Here is a 23299-nt window from a genome sequence, read left to right on the forward strand (position 1 = left end):
ATTTAACTGCTTATGATAAATTATATCAAGTAAACAAAATGTGCTGTTGTTAGCACCCTATATTTTAAGTTGTTTTAGTTAACTTGATAAAGAGCTTTATATTTTACAGAGGTGGTATTACAATAACTGTATATGGTGAAAATATAGATAGTGTGTTGTCACCAACCATGGTATTTCCCGATGAAAAGAATCCTATAGAAGCAGTAAGTCTTAATAGACCTCATGATAGTATGATTCCCAGACATTATAATAGGCTCCATTGTCTTAATACAATTTTGAAATGTAGTCATGTGTTGCAGTCTCTCCTGTCATCCACAATTTTTTGTGAACACAGACTACTTCATTTTGTAAAACTTACTATCCGATACTGCAAGAATGTGACATGCATTGTTTAGACAGGTGAAAGTTAAAGGGTTGTTGCCCTTAATTATGCCAAAGAACCTTTAGCTGTGGGACTCTGGGATCCAACTGGAAAAAACCTCATAAAGTTAGGCATGTGACCAAACTTGCAATCAGTGAATAGAAGTCACAACCAAATTGGTAACACACTTGAAAGGCCTGTAAAGCTTGTTTAGCATTTGCCAGTGCTGCTTTTTTTGTCCCCCACCTTTTGAAGAAAGCAGGTCTATGATTAACATTTTCCGCTAAGGCTAAGCATTTTCATTGGTCGATGCTTTGTGACAAAATAACTTTGATTCTAACTGATGGAGAATCTACAGTTTCACTACCAGGTACTTCAAAACCTTGACTGAGTTCGATCATGAACATTTTCTGGTTAAACTAAGATTAGATAATCAGTTTGATTGCTCAATACATTTCAAAAAGATAAATTTGTAATTAATTAGTATGTGTCATCTATTTATTTTGGGATGTTGACGGGGGACATCAGCCTCAATGTTGGCTTGTATTATAAAACATTCTTTTTCCTCTCTGTATTTTAGCCGTGTGAAGTAAAGACTAATACTAGAATGATTTGTCAGTCACCACCAGTAGACATGGTTACAGGAGAAAAATATGATGAAATATCTTTTGGTTTTATAATGGATGGTGTTGAAGAAGTTAGAAATTTGACTGTTCAGTATGATGATTATGGAACTTTTCAAGTGTTTCCTAATCCCATTTTTACCCAATTTCCCAATGGGGTTAAATCACATCAAAATAAAAATGAATATTTGACTATCGATGTAAGTACATAGAAATTTCTATTTACCTGTAGGTTTCGATATAAGAGAATACAGTGGAAAACCCCCAAAAAACATTTTTGTTATCACAATGTCCAACATTTTAGTATGTGTGTTATTATATCTTCACTTATGTCCATTAGTGGTATTCAGTATTTAAGACACAAAGAAAATTTTAAATTTGGCACACGAATCACATTCCAGAATGCTTCTGAGCACCATTTGTAATGAAGTAACTGCATGAAAGAGGCTAAACATATCCCACAAGGGAAGACTACTGGAATAACCAGACGCCAAAGACTGCCATTCAATTTGCACTCTTCGAGTATTTTGCCGAACATAACTGATTAGAAATTACAGTAAAAACAGTAACGATTGAATGTAAATCAGTTTATATACATTCATATTACATTATTATATGCATTCAGACCGCATTTGTGTCCATTTCTATGTGCCAAAGAATAGCAATTTAGCGTCTTTAAGACCTTATTATATTAAGATAAAATGCTTGATCTGATGTTTGTTGTTTATTGCTTGCAATGTCTGTGATTGGTCTTGTCTGCAGGTTTGTCTTATCGTTTTTGTTTTACATGTAGTGTGGTCTTCCTGCACTTACTATTACAAGGGGGATTTTCGTCCTTTTCAGGATTTCTTTAATAGTCCTGTGTTATTTATTTCCAGGGTGAGAATATAAATTCGGCTGTTCAGAGGGAAGATGTTAAAGTAAAGATAGGTCAGGAATTTTGTAATGTTACTTCTGTTGCTGCTACTCAATTAACATGTACTCCACCTAAATCTCAACCAGCAGCATTAAAAGGCAATGGTTTTCCTGAAGTAGTTGTAAGTTTTATTTTAGTCTAAAATACTTTGCTGATTGTATAAACAGTAATACAGTTTGACCATACTCTACTATCTTCAAAACTCCCTCAATTAAACCTGTACATTCACATGCCAATATTATTGTCCAATAGTGTCCAACCAATGTTATCCTGCAATAAAAGAAACAGAACTAATAAAAAAAAAACGTTTTCTTTAGTATATAAGAAAAACAAAACCAAAACGATACTATATAGATATGATAAGGGTTAAATTTGCATCTTGATCACTTGCCTTGAGAAGTTGACATTCTACATACTAAGCATGGTTTGCACATTTTTGATTATTGGCAGATCATCAAACAATATTCCAATAATCAGAAAGGGATAAAACTGTAGTACAAAACACTACACAAAAAGTTGCATTTGAAAATATGTAAATGTCACATCTCAATGAAAGATTGGTCAGTGAGCCAATGGTCTATGTTGAGGCATCTTCATGGAATGTGGCAATAATTTTATTTGTAGAAGACCAGGGATGATACTCGAATATCGATCCAAACCATGACCACGGTCGAAATCCAAAATATGGCCTCTAACACTTTTGGAATTCTTAAAAAGCTAATGATTTCTTATTGCAGGTTTTTGTTGGTGCCAACTTTTCTAGTAAAATTGGAGAATTACGATATGAAGAACCTGATGTATTGTCATTACAAGCTATTATTGGTATAAGTGTTGGGGCAGCTATCTTAGTTGTAGCTGTGATAGCAGTATTAATAGCATATCTTGTTAAATCTCGTCGTAGTGATGACATGATGAAGAAAATGAGAATTCAAATGGATAATTTAGAAAGTCGAGTAGCTAATGAATGTAAAGAAGGTATGTACATTAACAATAATATGTTAATTATATCCATAGAAATTAAACGGTTCCATTTTCCTTTGTTCAGAAATAAATTATTTGATTTTCATTGAAAATTTAAAAAACAAAATCTAGAACTTGAGACATTTAACTAAAGCAGGAACTAAATAGAAATAAAGTGTTAATGATGAATGAGCCTATAGTCAAGGAAATTTTTTTTGTCCCCCGCCTTTCGAAGAAAGCAGGGGACTATTAAAATGGGTTCGTCCGTCTGTCTGTCTGTCTGTCTGTCTGTCTGTCTGTCCGTCTGTCTGTCCGTCTGTCTGTCCGTCACACTTTTTGGGACACAATAACTCTCTTCCTAATTGAGCTAGAATGTTCAAACTTGGTGTATGTGTTTATTAGGTCAATGCCTTGATGGAGTTCGAAGATGAGCATTTTCCGCTTAGGGTAAGCAGAGATAAGCAATTTGATTGGTTGATGCTTTGGGACACGATAACTCTCTTCCTAATTGGGCTAGAATGTTCAAACTTGGTGTATGTGTTGATTAGGTCAATGCCTTGATGGAGTTCGAAGATGAGCATTTTCCGCTTAGGGAAAGCAGAGATAAGCAATTTGATTGGTTGATGCTTTGGGACACGATAACTTTTAATTGAGCTAGAATGTTCAAACTTGGTGTATGTGTTTATTAGGTCAATGCCTTGATGGAGTTCGAAGATGAGCATTTTCCGCTTAGGGTAAGCAGAGATAAGCAATTTGATTGGTTGATACTTTGGGGCACGATAACTCTCTTCCTAATTGAGCTAGAATGTTCAAACTTGGTGTATGTGTTGATTAGGTCAATGCCTTGATGGAGTTCGAAGATGAGCATTTTCCGCTTAGGGTAAGCAGAGATAAGCAATTTGATTGGTTGATGCTTTGGGACACGATAACTTTAATTCTAATTAAGTGAGATTGATGAAACTTGGTGTATAGTTTCATTACAGTAATACCTTGACTAAGTTTGATAATGAGCATTTTCTGCTCAGGGTAAGCAGAGCGATACGCAATTTGATTGGTCGAGACTTTGGAAAACAATAACTCTCCTACTTTGATTGTCCCCCGCCTTTCGAAGAAAGCAGGGAACTATTAAAATGGGTTCGTCCGTCTGTCTGTTTGTCTGTCTGTCCGTTCCGCTTATGGTAAGCAGAGATAAACAATTTGATTGGTTGATCTTCGAATTGAGTAAATGTTCATGCTTATTGTCCCCCGCCTTTCGAAGAAAGCAGGGAACTATTAAAATGGGTTCGTCCGTCTGTCTGTTTGTCTGTCCGTTCCGCTTAGGGTAAGCAGAGATAAACAATTTGATTGGTTGATGCTTTGGGACACTATAACTTTAGTTCTAATTAAGTAGATAAACAATTTGATTGGTTGATGCTTTGGGACACTATAACTTTAGTTCTAATTAAGTGAGAGTGATGAAACTTGGTGTATAGTTTCATTACAGTAATACCTTGACTAAGATCGATAATGAGCATTTTCTGCTCAGATTAAGCAGAGCGATAAGCAATTTGATTTGCTGAGACTTTGGAACACAATAACTCTCCTTCGAATTGAGTTAAAATGTTCAAAATTGGTGTGTATGCTTATTGTCCCCCGCCTTTCGAAGAAAGCAGGGGACTATTAAAATGGGTTCGTCCGTCGTCTGTTTGTCTGTCTGTCCGTCACACTCCTTCGAATTGAGTTAAAATGTTCAAAATTGGTGTGTATGCTTATTGTCCCCCGCCTTTCGAAGAAAGCAGGGACAACCAAACTCTAGATCTGTAGGCATAGAGCATGTTTTACCCTTAATATGCTATAATTATTCCATCAAAAACATTGTATGCTTAGACTATAAGTAAAGATATACTGTTTGATTGTTCAATACTTTGTAAAAGATAATTTGTGATAAATTTATATGTGTCCTCTAATTATTTTCCTATTTCGGCGGGGGACATCAGCCTCACTGTTGGCTTGTTCCTAAACTTCTTGTAAGGACAGTTTTTCAACGGTAGCAATAAGATTTTAAAAAAAAAACCCATTAATATGAGTATCGGCTCTTGCTGTATATTTGCATCACAGAATATTTTTACAGTTTGAAGATGTTATCCATTCTTGTAATCCCCAGTGAAAGTATAAAAATGATGTCTGATATTTGCTGATATCACTTGAAGAGTATCGTATAATAATGGTTGTAATTTAACTGTCTAATATACAGTCTACTGGGATGCTCTCTTATGGCATATATATTACCCAGATTTAAGGATACTACTCCTCTTTACGTCCCTAGAGAGCGTGATATTACTGATTGCTGGCATGTATAAACAGTTTATATGTAACAATAATCATAATATCATTGTTTTTATGAGTAAGATATAGACCTGTAGGCATATTATAGTTTTATATATTATATTATTTACTGAATCATAAAATTCAGACAAAGTATAATGATTACACAGCTGTAAAAAATTACTAAAATGATGGGAATTTCTTGTAAGTCATATATTCTTCGATTCACTCATGTTACATATAAATGCACCTGAAGAAGTAACAACTTGAATATAAAACCTTCTGATAATAGCCACATAAAAAAAGTAGTTATTCTTTTACATAGAAAGAGTTTCAGAATAAACTGAATCCATTCTCATCAAAAAATATCATAAAACGTACATTGAATTGAACATGTATTGTAAATTTTCTATAACCATTAAAAAACCCCACTGTCATATGATATTTATCATTAACAATGGATCAGTGTTTATTTCGCCAATGAAAAAATCAATCAAATGCTATTGAGTTTAAAATTGATTTTAATATTCCATTTGATAGAATACTTTCATCTTCATGATAGCAGTCATATCTATCATTTAAAATGGGCCTTGTTTTTATTTCTTTAAACCCAATAGCATTTGATTGATTTTTTTCTTAAAGAAATAAACACAAGATCAATTTTGAATATATTATAGTCAGATTTCTTATTGATCCTTTAAACCCAATAACATTTGATAGATTTTTTCATTAAAGGACTAAAACGAAATATTTGATCTGTGAAAGATATTCTCAATCATTTCAATTAATCCTGAAATTTAATCTTTAATGTTATAAAATATAATTTTCTTTAATATATATTTGTAGCATTTGCTGAACTACAGACGGACATGACAGAATTAACAAGTGACAATGTTGGTCAAGTATCAATACCATTCTGGGATTATCGTACATTCTGTATGAAGGTTTTATTTCCGGGACATGAAGATCATATGGTAGTTAGAGAACTACAGGTATGTGACAGCACTATGTAAATATCCTAATTCCTCATTAGATTGCTGTTCAATTCAGTTAAAATGATAAATGTTTTTCATTGCATTTTCAGATTTCTAGAAACTATAAATACTATAAATGAATATAATTTCCATTATATGTTTATTTTTGAATACTGGTTGATTTCATTGATTTAAATATAGTAAATATTTCATTGGACAATAGAAAACAAAATGAAATGAAATTATCATTAGTTTTTTTTGACATTGATATAATTTGTGTGAGTATTGGCAAGGAAGTACATGTTTGTTGCAATTTACTTTCTTTTCCTAGGTTGACATTAGACACAACAGAGAAGATATTGAGAGAGGACTACAACAATTCTTTCAACTTATCAGCAATAAAACTTTCCTACTTATATTTATCCGAACGTTAGAATCAAATCGTAACTTCCAGCTCAAAGATCGTGTAAATGTAGCATCTCTGATATCTGTTGCTCTACAAACTAAGATGGAATATGCCACCGAGTGAGTAAATTTTATTACAGCTTGAATAAATCAAAACTGTGCATCATTAATATTCTTAACATAGTTTCCAAATATTGTAATCTTTATTGTCAAAAAGCTCATTCAAAAGCATTTTCTCACTTTTATTTTGTATATCTATATTTTAATATTTATCTGATTTCTTTGCTTCCAGTATTTTAAAAACACTTTTAGCAGATCTAATAGAAAAGTCTGTTGAAGGCTTGAAAAATCACCCTAAGTTATTACTCAGAAGGAATGAATCTGTAGCAGAAAAAATGTTGACAAATTGGTTTACATTCCTACTCTATAGGTTTATGAAAGTAAGTAAAAAAAATCTAAAAATATATTTCTTTGTGTGTAAAAATTGTAGTCAATATTTCAAAAGAGCATAAGAGACCCTTGTGACTTTTTTTTTAATAACTTGAACTTTGGAGTAAATGTAGTTTAAAATGTCATTGAGTAAGACAATATTATGATATGTTTTGTAGGACTGTGCTGGTGAACCATTATTTATGTTATATCAAGCTATGAAACAACAAGTATCTAAAGGACCAGTAGATGCCATAACAAGTGAAGCCAGATATTCACTTAGTGAAGATAAATTAATTAGACAACAGATTCAATATAAAAATATGGTATGATATTATCTCTTCAACTAGATCTAAAACATATATATTCTTATACAAATATTTTAATGCCAGTTAGTGAAAGTAGAAAAGATGAATGAGGCCACTGATGTTAATATAAATCAAAGTTAATTCTACTTGCTGTTTTTGTCAACCTTCTTGAAACAATTGATTCCAACATAAATCTTGATGCAGTGATGTCCTCTTTTGATATTGAAATGGGGAAAGAAGAACATCCTAGAAAAATATGATTTCATTACCAACTCCCTTTGAGGTCAACTTTAAGCCACTTCGATTAGTTAAAACCATTCTGGCCAAATCCAAATTATCTGTTCATTGGCCAGATGATAGATCAGGTCAGGTCAACTTGAACACAGATTTCTTAAAGATGTTAGATTGTCTAGGTGTAAATAAATGCAAACTACATAAAAATAACCCCCAAAATTTGGGCTTACACCCCCTGTATAAAAGTGAATGATTGTATTTTTCAGACTGTACATGTTGTAGATGTAGATAGTTTAACACAACAGACACATCCTGTTAAAGTTTTAGACTGTGATACCATATCTCAAGTTAAAGAGAAAATCTTAGATGCTATTTATAAAAATGCTCCATTTAGCAGTCGACCTTTGAAAGATAATTTAGATCTGGGTAAGTTAAACTCAATGTCTCAGTTATTTTGTAGTGCAGAGTCAAAAATAGTAGATAACTTCTATTTTAAATGTTTAAATCAAACTAATTATTAGATTTTAAAATTAATAGCATCATTAGTGTTGTAATAATTAGAAAAAATCCTTTCTAACAAATTTACATATTTCTGACTAAACATGCTGATTGTTTAACGCTGATTCAGGAATCTTATTACAAAATTTGGTGATATATTGGTCATTCAATAAACTATTTTTGAACCTGATCAATTATTATTTTTGACTCGTATCTACGATAAATTTATTCTCTCAACCCTGTTTTTCATTTCATCATTTCCATCATGCATCATGCTTCCAGCATCAAATTATGTTTTTTTAGTTTTTGGGTTTTTTCCTGACTCCCCAATTTTTTTTTTTGCTTTTATGTGTATTTCAGTGTATATAATGCCAAAGAAATTAGGTTAGTCTAGATTTTATGTTGATTTCAGTTTATTAATTTTTAGCACCATTTTAGTTTTCACACCAAATCTTTTTCTAATTTTCTTTTTTGTTTGATATGTTTTTTACTATTATTTTTAAAAGCAACTCACCTATTCAACTCAAAACTAAGACAGTATTCTTTGAAATAATGTCAAAAATGTGTCTTGATTTTCAAATAATATAAAAACAAAAAATGAATAAATGTGTTTCATTCACATTTCAATGAGGCAATATGAACAAATTGAATATACTTACATTAGAAATTCTTAGCGTGAGATAAGTTAAACTGCTTCAAAAACATTTTTTGAATAAATGACATGAAAATAAATGTAGATATTTCAAGCTATCAAAGAAAAGTATTCTAATTCGGTTGATGTTACTTTCAAGTCTTCAATTAAAGATACTACCCATACCGTGGGGAAACAATACTCAGTCTGTATACTGTAACACAATAATGTAAGTGAATTCGGTACAAATTGATCTGGTCCTGTGGTATTCCTCTGACAGTCAAAACTGTTATTATCTTTCAATCCACTGAAGAATATATATATTTGAGTTACAAAGAAAGTAGTCTTTCCTTAGATAAAAAAGTTTGAGTTTTTTTATTTAGATTTGGGCTGGGAATTGGCAGAGTTTTTAGAATTATCACTAAGGAATTACAGGTCTGTTTGATCAATAATTTCTTGGAATCGATTTAACCTATAATCATTTTTCTGCACAGGACCTAGAGTCGATATATCAATATATGATGGCAAACAATACCGGTCAGTACCACAGCAGCATGTACCATTTATATTCATTGTCAAATCATAATTTATAATAACTCAAGTTATTTATTGAAAAATTTATTTGCTATCATTCTGAATAATAATAATCAAATCTGATGTGCTACAATCTGATTAAAATACAGATCCATATTTCGTTTCGTTTTTTATACTTTCGATGACCTACACTACATGAAGATCTGACAAGTTATAGCGATAGGTCACGTCAGGGGTCAAAAGACTGACTTTGACCTATGACGTCAGACATTTGATTAACCAATCAGCATTGATGTTACTAGTGGATTACCCACAGTTCCGGGCAAAAAAGGTCAAACACTCGATTCGACAGACCATTTGATTGGCTGACCCCTCATTTCAAGCAGAACACGAGTTAAATAACAAGTCTCCCAGATCCAAGTGTAGTAAAGACAAGTAAAACGAAATTTTGAACTATAAAAACGAAACGAAATGGGATCTGTGTTTTAACCAGATTGGATATGCTAGTATTGGATTTGGTCATCATGTTTCCACAGCCATAGTTGGGTTGAGAGACTTGATGATCTGGCTTATTGTCTCAAAGATACATAGTTTAAAAGATACATAGTTTGAGTTGAAAGAGCTGTTTTATAATAGTAACAAAACTCTTAAAATACTTCAGCAGAAAAGTTAACAAAAATTAAGAGGATTTTTTTTTCTTTTTGGAAGGGAATCTGCAGTGTTGATTTAATAATTTTAGTTGTCTTTTGTAATCTTTTAGTCTTTTATTTAGTTTCTTTTGACACTTGCATTTTAATTTAATTTATTTTTTGTGACCCTTTTTTTAGTTCATTCTTTCTTCTTTTTGCATGTTTTTAACAATTTGTATGAGGGTTGCACTTCATTTAATGCTTTAATAATTTAACTGTATTTGATAGCTACGTTGTTGGTATGAAGGGTGAACAATTCACAAAACAATCAAAAATTAGTCTCTGTTATTTGGTCTTTAAAACTTTGTGGTTGTCGGTTTGAAAAAATTCTTGATCTCAGTAGAAATAGATACTGTCAAATTATTAAATATTGTTAATATATTCTTAATACTAAATACTACTAGCAATTATGACTGCTTTTCAACAACCCATGATGTGAGAATTTAATAAAAATGGTGATACATGCAAGAGAAAGTGCAGAATTGTAACGAATTGTAGCATTTTGGTTAATGTATATAATATATGTATATGGCAATACCACATACATTGAACTGTTAGCTCACCACAATTACTCATTTTCATTCATTTGTTTTTGGGATATAGATTACTAGGATGGATATTATGACATTCATGTCTAAGAACAATAACATCTTCTAACATTATCTAACAACCAGCCAACAAAGGCTTATATCATCTCAAATTTCCACTTCAAGAAAAATGTTTGCCAATGCATATCTATATATAAATAATTTCAACTAGCTTTACCTTCGCTCTATTCTATGGCAATGAAAGTAGAGTATTTGTTTTTCCCAGAGAAGTTTTATAAAAGAAATATGCTGGGAATGTTTCACAAAAGGCGAGAAAAAAAAAGTTTTTAATGCACATAGAATTGCTTTGAAATGCTATTGTGTTCCTTAATTAATAGACTAGACTACTATTTATGTTATCAATTAACAAAGAATTTATACATTAACACAGAACAGTGACTTCTAAGTTTAAAATGATACAATTTGATATTAAATGCTGCTCTTTATTGCTAGCTTTGGTGCATTCATTCCTTTCATAATAAGTTAGGATAATATTACTGTAGAATCTGGTATAGATTTGTATTTTGAAACTAGTGGGAATTTTAAGTCTGAAGACTTTAGCCTTTGAACAAACTTTATGTAAAATCAACTTGTCTGAGAGGCATTAGGTAAGATTAGACAGTTCTCGCTACAATAGTTAAAAAATAGATAATGAAAACAGAATGTGCTGAAAATTTCAAATTGTTTATCTCTCAACCGAGACATTAGCAATTCAGTTTTTAGGCTAGCCTCGAACGTCATTAATGAATGTCTAATTAATAATTTAGATAACATTTCAGGCCTAAAGAAAGACCTGCAATAGTAACATTAGCTCTTGCATAATGCATGTTAAAGTAATTTTCCCCAAAAAGTGATAAAATGCAATTAATGCATTAAGCCATATGAAGTCAACAATTTTAAGTCAACAAGTTCAGATGGCAAAGTTAAACCACTTTGGTTTTTGTACAGATCTAAATTGTGTAGGCTATGTCAAAGACAAAAACAGTCAAACAACATTTGTATTGTCACAAGATGTAGACTTAAAACTAGGGTCATCTTAAACATACATTATGCAAGAACTAAATCTACCTATTGCAGGTCTTTAGTCCTGGCGGGCAAAGTGGGTAAGACGCTGGCTCGCTAGCCTGGAGGTCGGGTGTTCGATCCCTGCATTGGCCGAGAAAGTTCATCTAGATTTTCCGGCGTCAGTGATGCAGGACGGAGGGCCTGACAAAGACAGCTGTCTAGTCGTTCGGATGGGACGAAAAGCCGAGGTCCTTTGACAATTGGAATTCGATATAAGAGTAGGCCGTAGTGCTGCTGTCTGGGCAAAATTTCCCTCATAGCAAACTGTATGACGTATGCCCGTCTTCATTAGCCCAGTTTGGAGCAGAATAGTAGGACGTTAATCCTCATTTCATTTTATTTCTTTAGGCCTGAAATGTTATCTAAATTATTAATTAGACATTAATTAACTTATTCAGGCCATACTCAACTCTTGATGGCATCAGATTTCTCCGATATTAAATAGATTAGAACAGTTTTGCCATATTTTGATTTAAGCTAAAAATGGAGGAGCGAGACTTAGCTTCGAACAACCAGTATGGTGGCTGAAATTATTGTCAAACCTTCAAAGGCTAATGTCTTCACTCGCAATAGAGTGATTTGAATGAAATTTTCAAATTATTCATTTTACATTATCTATTGTCGAATTCTTTCCCAGTATTCGGACAGAACCATTGGAAAAACTACAAATAAGAAAACGTATGACAAATACAATCTTCCAATGCCTATAATGATCTATTGATAATGGTAATTACAGCCTTCAGATTTTAGAATAGGATTTCATTAGTCAGTATCGCAGATCATGAAATAAAAATATACAACCTCTTACATTGAAGCTGATTATAAAACAATATGAAAGCAATCTATACCAGACAAGAATAATATTATCTTATATAGAGATTTACTTAATATTAATTGTCCTTGCATGTTCATCATAATATGGTTGCTCAACACTGCAGAGCGGGGCTTTTTCTATAATTGGGTTTTTGTTCATATCTTATTGGCAGTTTTATTTGATCATAAACCAGAATGGCTGAATCCTTCCAATGAAAAAGTACAAGGTTACCTCCCCTCACAGAAAGATACTCACCGTTTAGTGTTACATGATGAAGATCACACATCAAAGATGGAAAGTGATTGTCGTAGGTTAAACACACTCTCACATTATAAGGTAAGGAAGCTTTTATTTATTATCAATAATTACTGGATGATCTCGTTTCACCATTAATATGCAGGAGGAATGCTGAATCAGAGGACATTGAATTCATCAAGAAAAGATGATTTGTACATGGCTATAAAGTTGATCTTTTATTCAAGAAATATTTATTATGTTAATATACAAATCATATGTTTCTTTTAAAGAAGAATTTAAATTTGATATTATAAAAAAAGAAACCGGACTGAATTTTGATAATTTATTTGTAGGTTCCTGATGGTGCTTATGTTGCTCTAGAAATAAAAACAACTTATAATAGTAGTATCATGTCAGATAGATCACTCAGATTTGGTAAATATAATATACTAATTACATTATATTTGAATTTCATTAGGATTGTTAAGACTGTACTCCTTTTTGCACAGTGGTGAGATTTACCATCCTGGTTTGGCCATAATTATCCATTGGATGATTTTGTATACTGACAGAAGACCTATCTTCATTTCTATTTGTAAACTCTTGTTTGGGAAAACAGTCTCTATTCACTGGTTTTAATCAGCTAGTCACGGTGAAAATTATTTCTGCTCCGTCAGTCTTTTTTGGGGGGAGGGGGGGGAGTCTAATTTTCCTTAAATGTGATTAAATAGTATCTTTAAGATGAACCTCCAACTGAGGATAAATAATATTGAATTGGTTTGTTTTTTAGTATTTTTGACTTGCAATGGAAACTTTATTGATGTATATGTATTTTTTTTTTCTTTCTCCCAGATAACTTGTCATTCTACAACAACAGAAGTCCATCTTTAAATAGAACAACATCTCCCCAATCTATACATGTAGATGTAGATAATGTTAAAAGTTACCATCTTGTAAGTAAATATTATCTTACTATATATTCCTGAATAAGTTATAAATTAATTTATAATCCTTACCCTGTGGAGAGTCATCACATGTTCACTAAATCAAAGTATGTTGGGACATCACTATAAGGCTGGAATCAACATGGTTTTCGATTCCCCACTTGTAAGTGACAAGGAGTAGGGTTGCTTGTCCAACCTCATGGGTTTCCTCCCACTGCTAAACATTCCCACTCGCAATCGAATTATGGTAATAAAATTGAACCATATTTTAGTCCCAAAATGACCTGGTATGTGTCAAGTGGACATTCAACCCCATTTCTCTCTCTTCAGTACGCAGAGAACTGTGTATAAGGTAGGTGTAATCAGTGAACATCAACATTATAGTGAAGTCCTTCAATGTGAAGTATTTAATTGACAGGAAGATTAGTTAGAATACAAGAATAGTTTATAAGATATGTTATTATATTTGAATGAAATGTTTTGTAGGTCAGACATCATGATTCTGATATTCAGAAGGAAGGTGATAGAGGTAGTAAAATGGTGTCAGAAATATATCTTCCACGTTTATTGGTTACAAAGGTATTGTATATAGGCTTGCTCCATTATAAATATGATTTGTTTTTGATAATTTAAAATTATTATTAATCAGGATGTAAAACTTCGAACAAGTTTAATTAGAAGACTATTATGAGTATTATGACTGTTTATATTTAGTCCGATGTGAATATAAAACAATATGTATGAAATTGATATGTTTTTACAGGGAACATTACAACAGTTCGTTGATGATTTGTTTGAAAGAATATTTAGTACAGCTCATCGTGGTAACGTTCTTCCTTTAGCTATTAAATATATGTTTGATTTTCTGGATGATCAAGCCTTGTTACATAACATCCAGGATAATGAAACTGTACATACATGGAAATCTAACAGGTAAATATTAAATAAATCTTTATATCAAATTAATCATACATGTGCTTAGTCATCTAGTGGTTTAGCAAGTGCACATGTATCTTAAGGTCTGTCATTGAGTCAAGTGGCGTAGTTTCAATTCCCTGCTAGTACGTGACAAGGAGTAGGGTCACCTGTCCAACCTTGTGGGTATTTTCCTGTTTCCTCCCACTGCTAAAGACCCCTACATGCAATCGAAATATTGAAATACAAGTTAACCATATGTTAGTCACGAAATGACCTAGTTTGTCTCGAGTGGACTTTAAAATTGTAAGCGGAAAGTTATTAGTTAGCTCACAATAAGAATAATTTAATCCTTAAATTTCAACCAAAAGTTTGACAGATGTCTTTTTGCTTGTATATGAAGAGATAGGTTATAGTGTGTGCAGTGTAGATATACACCACACACAAACACACGTTACACTTCTCCAAGTGATGGCTGTACATGTTATATTTGATATTGAATAATGTTTCCCATTCATAGCCTGTAAGATACAGTTCTTCATCTTAACAAGATTACATTTTACTTCAACTCTTTCATTTTACTTTGCAGTTTACCGTTACGATTCTGGGTGAATGTGATGAAAAATCCTAATTTTGTGTTCGATATATATAAATCAAATATTGTTGATTCCTGTCTTTCTGTTGTGGCACAAACTTTTATGGACAGTTGTTCAGTGCATGAACATGTGTTAGGGAAAGATTCCCCGTCTAGTAAACTGCTTTATGCAAAGGAAATTCCCAAATATAAACAGTGGGTTGATAGGTAAGAATTTTTCATTTCTATTATTTACAAATCAGAATGTCAGAATTTCATTTGACAGTGTGTGTTTGAAATAGGATTATTTAATTCCTGCTCTCATCAGGATGATAGTCTGAAGGAACAAAATATTCTTGTAACATTTCTAGAAATACTGTAATTGACTATAGGTGACTGTAAGAACCATTTTTTATAAGCCCACATTTTCATGTGGACGTATTTTGTCGTCGCCCCTGTCCGTCCAGACGTCCGTCCGTCCACAATTTGTTTGTGGACACTCTACAGGTCACAATTCTTATCAGATTTTGACGAAACTTGAAATATAGGTTTATCTCCAAAAGATCTCGGCTGCTTTCGATATTGGCATGTATCGGATCAAAACTTCATGGATTATGGCCCCTGTTTGTACGAAAAATCATGTTTTTAGCTTGTGGACACTATAGAGGTCACAAATTTAATCCGATTCTGTTGAAACTTGAAATGTAAGTTTATAACCCAAAGATCTTGGTTCCTTTGGATATTCGAACATATCGGACCGTAACTTCCTGAATTGTACGAAAAATCACGTTTTTAGCTTGTGGACCCTATAGAGATCATAATTTTTATCCGATTTAAAAAAAAACCGTATTATTATATCACCGTTAAACCCTAAGGACGGATGAGTTCGAATTTCGTGAAAATCGGCCCAAAACTGACAGACAAAATGGCCGCCCTTCGTTGTCAAATAGCGAAAAAATATGGTATATCAAGGTTGTGGACCCAATAGAGGTCACAATTTTTATCCGATTTTCTTGAAACTTAAATGTTAGTTTATTACCTAAAGATCTCGGTTCCTTTCGATATTTGTGCATATCGAATTGTAATTTCTTGAATTATGGCCCTTGATTGTAGGAAAAATCACTTTCTTTTTAGCTTGTTCTCTATCCATCTCTCGAAAATGTCTGGCTGGCAGCCGCTGGTTAAAGGATTATAATTCTTTCTATGCATACATCTTCTTGAGTTATTTGCCACACTTAAAACTGAAGGTGCTCACTTCCACGGATTTAATGTGATTGAATATTTGTAATTATAATAAAACATTGTATTATTCAGGTATTATCAAGATATCAAGATGATGCCTGCTATCAGTGATCAAGATATGACTGCTATGTTAACTGATGAGTCTAGGGTAAGTTACAACACTCTTAACATTTATTCATTTAAACCAATACAGATTTAAAAAAAAGCCTTGAAATTGTTTTATTTAGTATAACCTAGAGATATAAAATTTTAAACAAAAATCGATTAGTAAGATGACAGTAATAAAATAAGAAAGCTATTTTGTTGTTTAATAAAAATATTTCCTATGACAGTGTTACAATTTAGAACAAATGAGAATACTCCATACTTTAGTAATCCATGTTTTGTATATTATAACTTTTATGCCTACACACTTCGCCTATATCACCAAGTCACTGCTGAACTTGTAATGGCTTTCCTTTCAGATTTGAAATGGAATAGCCAGGGTTTTCCATTCATAGCTATATTTTTGTTCAGAACCAACAGTTTGAATAATTATATTTTCCAATCTTTAGTTCTGTATTTTAGCTAATGGCTGTCTGCAAAATGTATCTTTAAAAATGATGTAGATGATTTCCCATCTTAACCTAAATGTGGTCACTTAAAAAAATGCATCTGTAGCCTTGAACCATGTTCAGTTTTACAAATGTACTGTTTCAGACTTATTGTAAATTTAAATATTTTTTCCCCAGGTTCATCAACAAGAATTTAATACAAATGCTGCTTTATATGAACTGTATAAATATGTGTTGAAAAACTACAATGAGGTAAGGTCTATTTTAACATTATAATTAACTTCTGTAAAGGATTGACATTAATTATAAAATATGCTTTAGATCTACAGACTACATATATAATATTGTCGATGAGCAGTCAAATCTGGGTTTTGCGAAATTGTCCATGAGTCAGAAATCGCATGGAGGTTAAGAATCAAAATGTCTTATAGAAACATCATGGCAAAATGTTGTATGTAAAATGATGTATTTCAGAAGATTTTTGCAAATATTTGTGTAAAAAATGAATGTGTAGCCGTTTAATCAGTATGTAGCTATCCGCACATATCGGGCTAAACATCTGGTGCAGAAATAGGAATTGAAAACTAGTTATTTGCAATTATATACAGCAAAAATGTATCTCTGGAAAAAGTTCACCTTTACCTGCTTCAATTTCATAGATTTCACACAGTAGAAGCTCAACAATAATTTCAGTAATATTACACTGGCTACCGTTGTTTTGATTGTAATGCTTTGTAAGATACAAAGGTGAATTTTTAAGGAAATATGACATTTTCGCTTTCAATATTGATATTTTATTAGAATGCCCCATATACAACATTTTGAAACAATACCTATAAAACCTCTTTTTATTGTCCCCCGCCTTTCGAAGAAAGCAGGGGACTATTAAAATGGGTTCGTCCGTCTGTCTGTCCGTCTGTCTGTCCGTCTGTCTGTCCGTCTGTCCGTCCGTCTGTCTGTCCGTCTGTCCGTCCGTCTGTCTGTCCGTCACACTTTTTGGGACACAATAACTCTCTTCCTAATTGAGCTAGAATGTTCAAACTTGGTGTATGTGTTTATTAGGTCAATGCCTTGATGGAGTTCGAAGATGAGCATTTTCCGCTTAGGGTAAGCAGAGATAAGCAATTTGATTGGTTGATGCTTTGGGACACGATAACTCTCTTCCTAATTGGGCTAGAATGTTCAAACTTGGTGTATGTGTTGATTAGGTCAATGCCTTGATGGAGTTCGAAGATGAGCATTTTCCGCTTAGGGTAAGCAGAGATAAGCAATTTGATTGGTTGATGCTTTGGGACACGATAACTTTTAATTGAGCTAGAATGTTCAAACTTGGTGTATGTGTTTATTAGGTCAATGCCTTGATGGAGTTCGAAGATGAGCATTTTCCGCTTAGGGTAAGCAGAGATAAGCAATTTGATTGGTTGATACTTTGGGGCACGATAACTCTCTTCCTAATTGAGCTAGAATGTTCAAACTTGGTGTATGTGTTGATTAGGTCAATGCCTTGATGGAGTTCGAAGATGAGCATTTTCCGCTTAGGGTAAGCAGAGATAAGCAATTTGATTGGTTGATGCTTTGGGACACGATAACTTTAGTTCTAATTAAGTGAGATTGATGAAACTTGGTGTATAGTTTCATTACAGTAATACCTTGACTAAGTTTGATAATGAGCATTTTCTGCTCAGGGTAAGCAGAGCGATACGCAATTTGATTGGTCGAGACTTTGGAAAACAATAACTCTCCTACTTTGATTGTTAGACTATAAATAAAGATATACTGTTTGATTGTTCAATACTTTGTAAAAGATAATTTGTGATAAATTTATATGTGTCCTCTAATTATTTTCCTATTTCGGCGGGGGACATCAGCCTCACTGTTGGCTTGTTATCTCAGAAATATGACAACTAGATGAAAAGATGCGCAAAAAATCTTTCTAAAGACGCAAAAAGTGAATTTTGTAAAAAAAAAAAATGCCAGATAAGGCCTTTTCACTTCCCACCGACGATATGTGCAATGATTTATTTGAATTAAAAGTGTACTAGAAAAAACTTTTGTCAGGTTTTGTATCAAAATCCCCTCAAAATTTAAGTTTTATGTAAATAGCTTTTAGTAATTTTGTTTTATTGTTGAGTATATTGATTAAGTACATGTTTATTTATTACAGTTAATGGAATCATTAGATGAAGATGAATTTGCAAGAAGAAGTAAATTACGTCATAAGTTAGAGAAAGTGAAAGCCGCCATGGATGGTGATGCAGTGTGCTGAAGTGCTACTACTATACAGCTAGTATATAAACAATGATAAACTGTTTTGATACAACAGGCAGATAAAGTGAACATGTTCTTGTGTGGAGGAGAACAGTTTAATAACGTGCTCAGTTTAAGTGCCAATAACTGAATATACTGATTCGTGATCTTCATGTAGATATATACGTGTGATTTATTAGGAAACATAACCATTGACTCAGGACAATTTTATATATATACCTATATATATATATATATATGTGTGTGTTAGTTTATGTTTAATTGTTTTGGTGCTTTGGTCATACCAGACGGTCTTGATTCACAGGATTAAGTTGGTGCTTAAGCCAGTCTATGCATTCAGTTAGTACATTACGGTGGATATATATTGACTAGCAGTTATTTCATTTTAACAATCAAAATATGTACACCAGCTTTGCATTTTGTGTGTGTGTGTGTTTTTTTAGTGGTCATTTTGAAAGTACCAAACTAGATGTTTTAAATAATAATAACCAATGCATTTGATATGATATATATATAATTATATGTATTTGACAGCTTACAATATAAGTATAATATATAAATAATGAGCTTTATTACTTATACGAATTATAACAAACAGTATTGTGTCTTATATACATTTTTTTAATAAAAAAAAAAATTACATTAGAGTTTGTATTGAATTATTATTCTAATCAAAATGGTTATAATATATATGTATGTATACAGTATGACAAACCTTTATTTGCTTTAGGTGATGCTAGTCAAATGATGAAAATAGTGGCATGTACATAAATAATATATTAACCGTAGGATTATCATCATACATCATAGTATATATAAACTTGTATAAAACCATTAATATATATTCAGTTTGACTTTAGCATTGACTTTCAAAAATAACACTATTTTAGTGACAAATTAATCTTGATCTGAAAGGATGTTTTACATAGTAATGTGCTGTTTATTTTGTAACTCTCAAGTTGCTGGCTGGAAACACACTTTGTGTTAAATCTACTTAGCGTGGATTTCGCTAAAAAATTTAGTAAGATTGTTTCATAGATGAAATGCTAAACTTAATATACAACTGCTCTGTACTTACACCTAGGGCAGACGAGCGTATTTTTTCGCCCGATCAAGCCGATTGTTAAAATTGCTTGAAGAAAATCACCTGTGTCCTTTTACCGCGACAACGATTCTACTTGTCGCCCAACCAATCCCGGTATCTAGCATAAGCCAACCATTTTCATAAGCCAGTCAGAGACATTATTGATATCACATGATCTCAAAATAGCTTCCTCCACTGCCAAAGCGTGGAGTCTAACGAAAAAAGAAAAATTGGTGATTCTTTGGTCAAAAAGGCCTTGCCTGTTTGATGTCACGATCACAATTCCAGAGTTTTAGAAGCAAATAAATAACAGCATGCTTACGTTTTAGGTGATTCGTCATTTTGTACAAGTCACATGATCAATGTTATTTACTCGTAGAGTGGCATATGCTCTTGAGACGATCGCTACGTGTGCCCACTCGTGATCGGCTGTAAAAAATCGCTGGCGATCAGGCATAAAAATACGCTTGTCTGCCCATAGCTTTAAAGTGTTGCTTGTGTAGAGGAACTATTGTGGAAAGTTTCTTCTATTCAAATTGTAGACTAAACATAAGCTTTATATATCTGATACATGTTCTTATATTCCTGTATATTGATATAACCACACTGTTTGATATGAATTATCATTTTAAGTCTTATCACATGCTTTGCCAAATGTTCATGATTTACATGATGAGTAAAACAAATTCCGTTTTCATTGGTTCAATATCTTCTGAGTGCCTTTTGTGATTTTAGTTGTTCAAAACTTTTAAATCATTGCTAAAAAAAGATAGAACATGAACTTTAATATACTTAACCAGTTTGGTAGAAAATGAATACATTTATGAAATCACCTTTTGTCAACTAACTTAATCACAAAGTTTTTGTAAATTGTTTTTAACTGTTTTATTTGAAGATCTTATAACTTTCATGTATTATTACTTGTATGTATCACTAATATAAAATGGCATTTTGGATGAATCAAATGAAAATTTGAAGCTAAACGTCTTTGATTTATGTCAAAATAAATTATATAATTGATTTAATATATTATATTAATTCGATTATTAATGGGACAAGCTTTATACAATTCAAATTTTAATTTGAAAGATTAAGATGGTTTGTTTACTAAGTTCAGTTTCAATTTTGAATTATTCTGTTGACAGTGGCATACAAAATAAATTATATCTCAACATTGGTTTTATCTATTGGGGAAAATTTTTGAACATAAAATCTGCTGAAATGGACACTTTTATTTTTCACCCAGATCTATTATGGAAGTAATGTCTTTGAATTGAAATCAAAATTATGTCTGATTTCCTGTGTGTTTAGAAAGGTTAATACATAGCTTTACTTGTGTTTATATGTGTACTGTTATTAGTTTTATCTGTCGACTGCTGATATATACAATATAATAATAATGTATGGTTCAGGTATGTGTATAATTGTTATTGTTAAACTTTGTATACAGTAGTTAATTAATCAGACAAATGTCGCAAGTTTCTAATTAGAATTGTGCCTAATTAATGTTGTTAAAATATTTCATGGCAATTTAAATATATCCTGTTTTTTTCTATGTTATAATACATAAGGCACGGTAGTATGTGTGGTAGCCTCTCTTGAGATTAAAGTTTTTAATAATACTACTACTACTAGATTATCCTGGAACTGGAGTCCCAAGTTTGGATGTTTTTTGCAGTCTTTTTTATTTATATTTAAGTAAATGTGTTATATTAAGTAATACCATTTATTAGCTAATACCTGAAGTACGGTAGTCCAAGACCATTTTATTTATTATTAATTTCATTTTTATCAGAAATATTTTTACAACTACAACCTACTCCAAACTGATGAAGAGTATAACATAATAACGAATGCATGTCTTCCTAAACTTCTATTTAAAAAACATTTAGTGAAATTATATTCCTTTCGTCATCTTTCATGAATTATCAATTCAATTTCAGTATATTTTGATAACCATACAAATTTTCTAATGAAATGTTTTATTTACGAGGTTAGAAATTATATATATTTTTGTATATTTATGGTTATATTAATTAAGTTTTCAATTATATTAGGGAACATTTCTACACCTGATTTTAGTTTATTTGCTGTGTTAATTGTAAATTATGTATATAAACAAGAAAATTCTTTCTTCTGCTATGCAATATAATCATGGAACTATACTTTGCAATGAGTCAAAATTTAGGAATGGCTTTAAATATGAAAACGAGATATCATACCTTTTTTCTCTTCAATTTCATTAATAGCAGATATTTATTTTCTTATCTATCTTCTAAATATTAAGTTATTTATATGCATGTTTTCGTCTTTTGAGAAAATGGTTACCATGTTCCTTGTTCTCTAACATAACTATGTCTGCTGTAGTTTTATTTTAATTACATTGTACAGTTTTTATACTCTTAAATTTTATGTAGGAGTATATTGTCGTCACTCCTGTAGGTCTGTCCACCATTCTTGTAAACTTTCTACAGATCAGAGGTTTTGAAGGTTTTTTTTTTCTTTCTTAACTTGCAGGAATCATTCATTTAATCTCATCAAAATGCAGCATTTAGTGCCCCTGTGACCTAACCCTTGTAAACACTTAGATTAAATGTCTTATGTTTTTGCAATTTTATTCTTAATGAGATCACTACTAAAATTCAGACTTGCCCATTAATTTTAAGGCTAACCACAGTTATTGCCCCTGGCCCTCAAAGTGTGCATGAAATAGCATTATTTAACGTCTGCTTCCACTGAGGTGATATAGCAGACAAAGCCTTGTAAACCTGAAAGCCACCCTTTAATGCTAATTTTTATAGTTTCAGTTCTGAATATCAAACATTTAGAATTTGTACTTAATTTAACCAATATTCAGAAGCTATCAAAATATACCAACTGTTTTGTATAAGAATTTTTTCTTTTATAATTTTTTTTTATATACATCATCAATGTTCATAAACTGTATATTCATCATATCATAATTTCATATATTATTCTATACAGAGTTCAATATCTGGAATTCATTTCATTTATTAAAGTTGGCTGTAGAAATTTGTATAAAGCTCTTTTATATGGAAATAAATGAAAAAAGTTGATTTGACATTGTGATTCCATAGCCTGCTTTAATAGTGGGTTGTCTCCCTTTATTCTCCTGAATTTCTGGATCA

At 31.9% G+C, this 23299-nt stretch overlaps 1 protein-coding gene across 6 annotated transcripts in view; it reads left to right on the top strand.

The window, feature by feature from the left end:
• The window catches only part of LOC126826642 (plexin-A4), a 104251-nt gene extending 81024 nt beyond the window's left edge, over window positions 1-23227 (top strand). For 3 of the 6 annotated variants that reach the window (XM_050555594.1, XM_050555593.2, XM_050555595.2), the window contains 19 exons: window positions 110-203; window positions 942-1184; window positions 1863-2021; window positions 2638-2875; window positions 6011-6156; window positions 6470-6663; window positions 6836-6983; window positions 7152-7298; window positions 7781-7940; window positions 8373-8396; window positions 12505-12668; window positions 12923-13004; window positions 13422-13522; window positions 14000-14092; window positions 14277-14446; window positions 15018-15230; window positions 16317-16392; window positions 16976-17050; window positions 18963-23227. In XM_050555594.1, the coding sequence (XP_050411551.1) occupies window positions 110-203; window positions 942-1184; window positions 1863-2021; window positions 2638-2875; window positions 6011-6156; window positions 6470-6663; window positions 6836-6983; window positions 7152-7298; window positions 7781-7940; window positions 8373-8396; window positions 12505-12668; window positions 12923-13004; window positions 13422-13522; window positions 14000-14092; window positions 14277-14446; window positions 15018-15230; window positions 16317-16392; window positions 16976-17050; window positions 18963-19064 (2629 nt within the window). In that variant the 3' untranslated portion in view covers window positions 19065-23227. The remainder of the gene's footprint in view (window positions 1-109; window positions 204-941; window positions 1185-1862; window positions 2022-2637; window positions 2876-6010; window positions 6157-6469; window positions 6664-6835; window positions 6984-7151; window positions 7299-7780; window positions 7941-8372; window positions 8397-12504; window positions 12669-12922; window positions 13005-13421; window positions 13523-13999; window positions 14093-14276; window positions 14447-15017; window positions 15231-16316; window positions 16393-16975; window positions 17051-18962) is intronic. The other 3 variants (XM_050555596.2, XM_050555598.2, XM_050555599.2) reach the window with 3 other exon arrangements.
• The last annotated feature ends 72 nt before the right edge of the window (window positions 23228-23299 follow it).

The sequence above is a fragment of the Patella vulgata genome, chromosome 7 (assembly GCF_932274485.2).
Source record: "Patella vulgata chromosome 7, xgPatVulg1.2, whole genome shotgun sequence".
Classification (NCBI taxonomy): Eukaryota; Metazoa; Mollusca; class Gastropoda; family Patellidae; genus Patella; species Patella vulgata.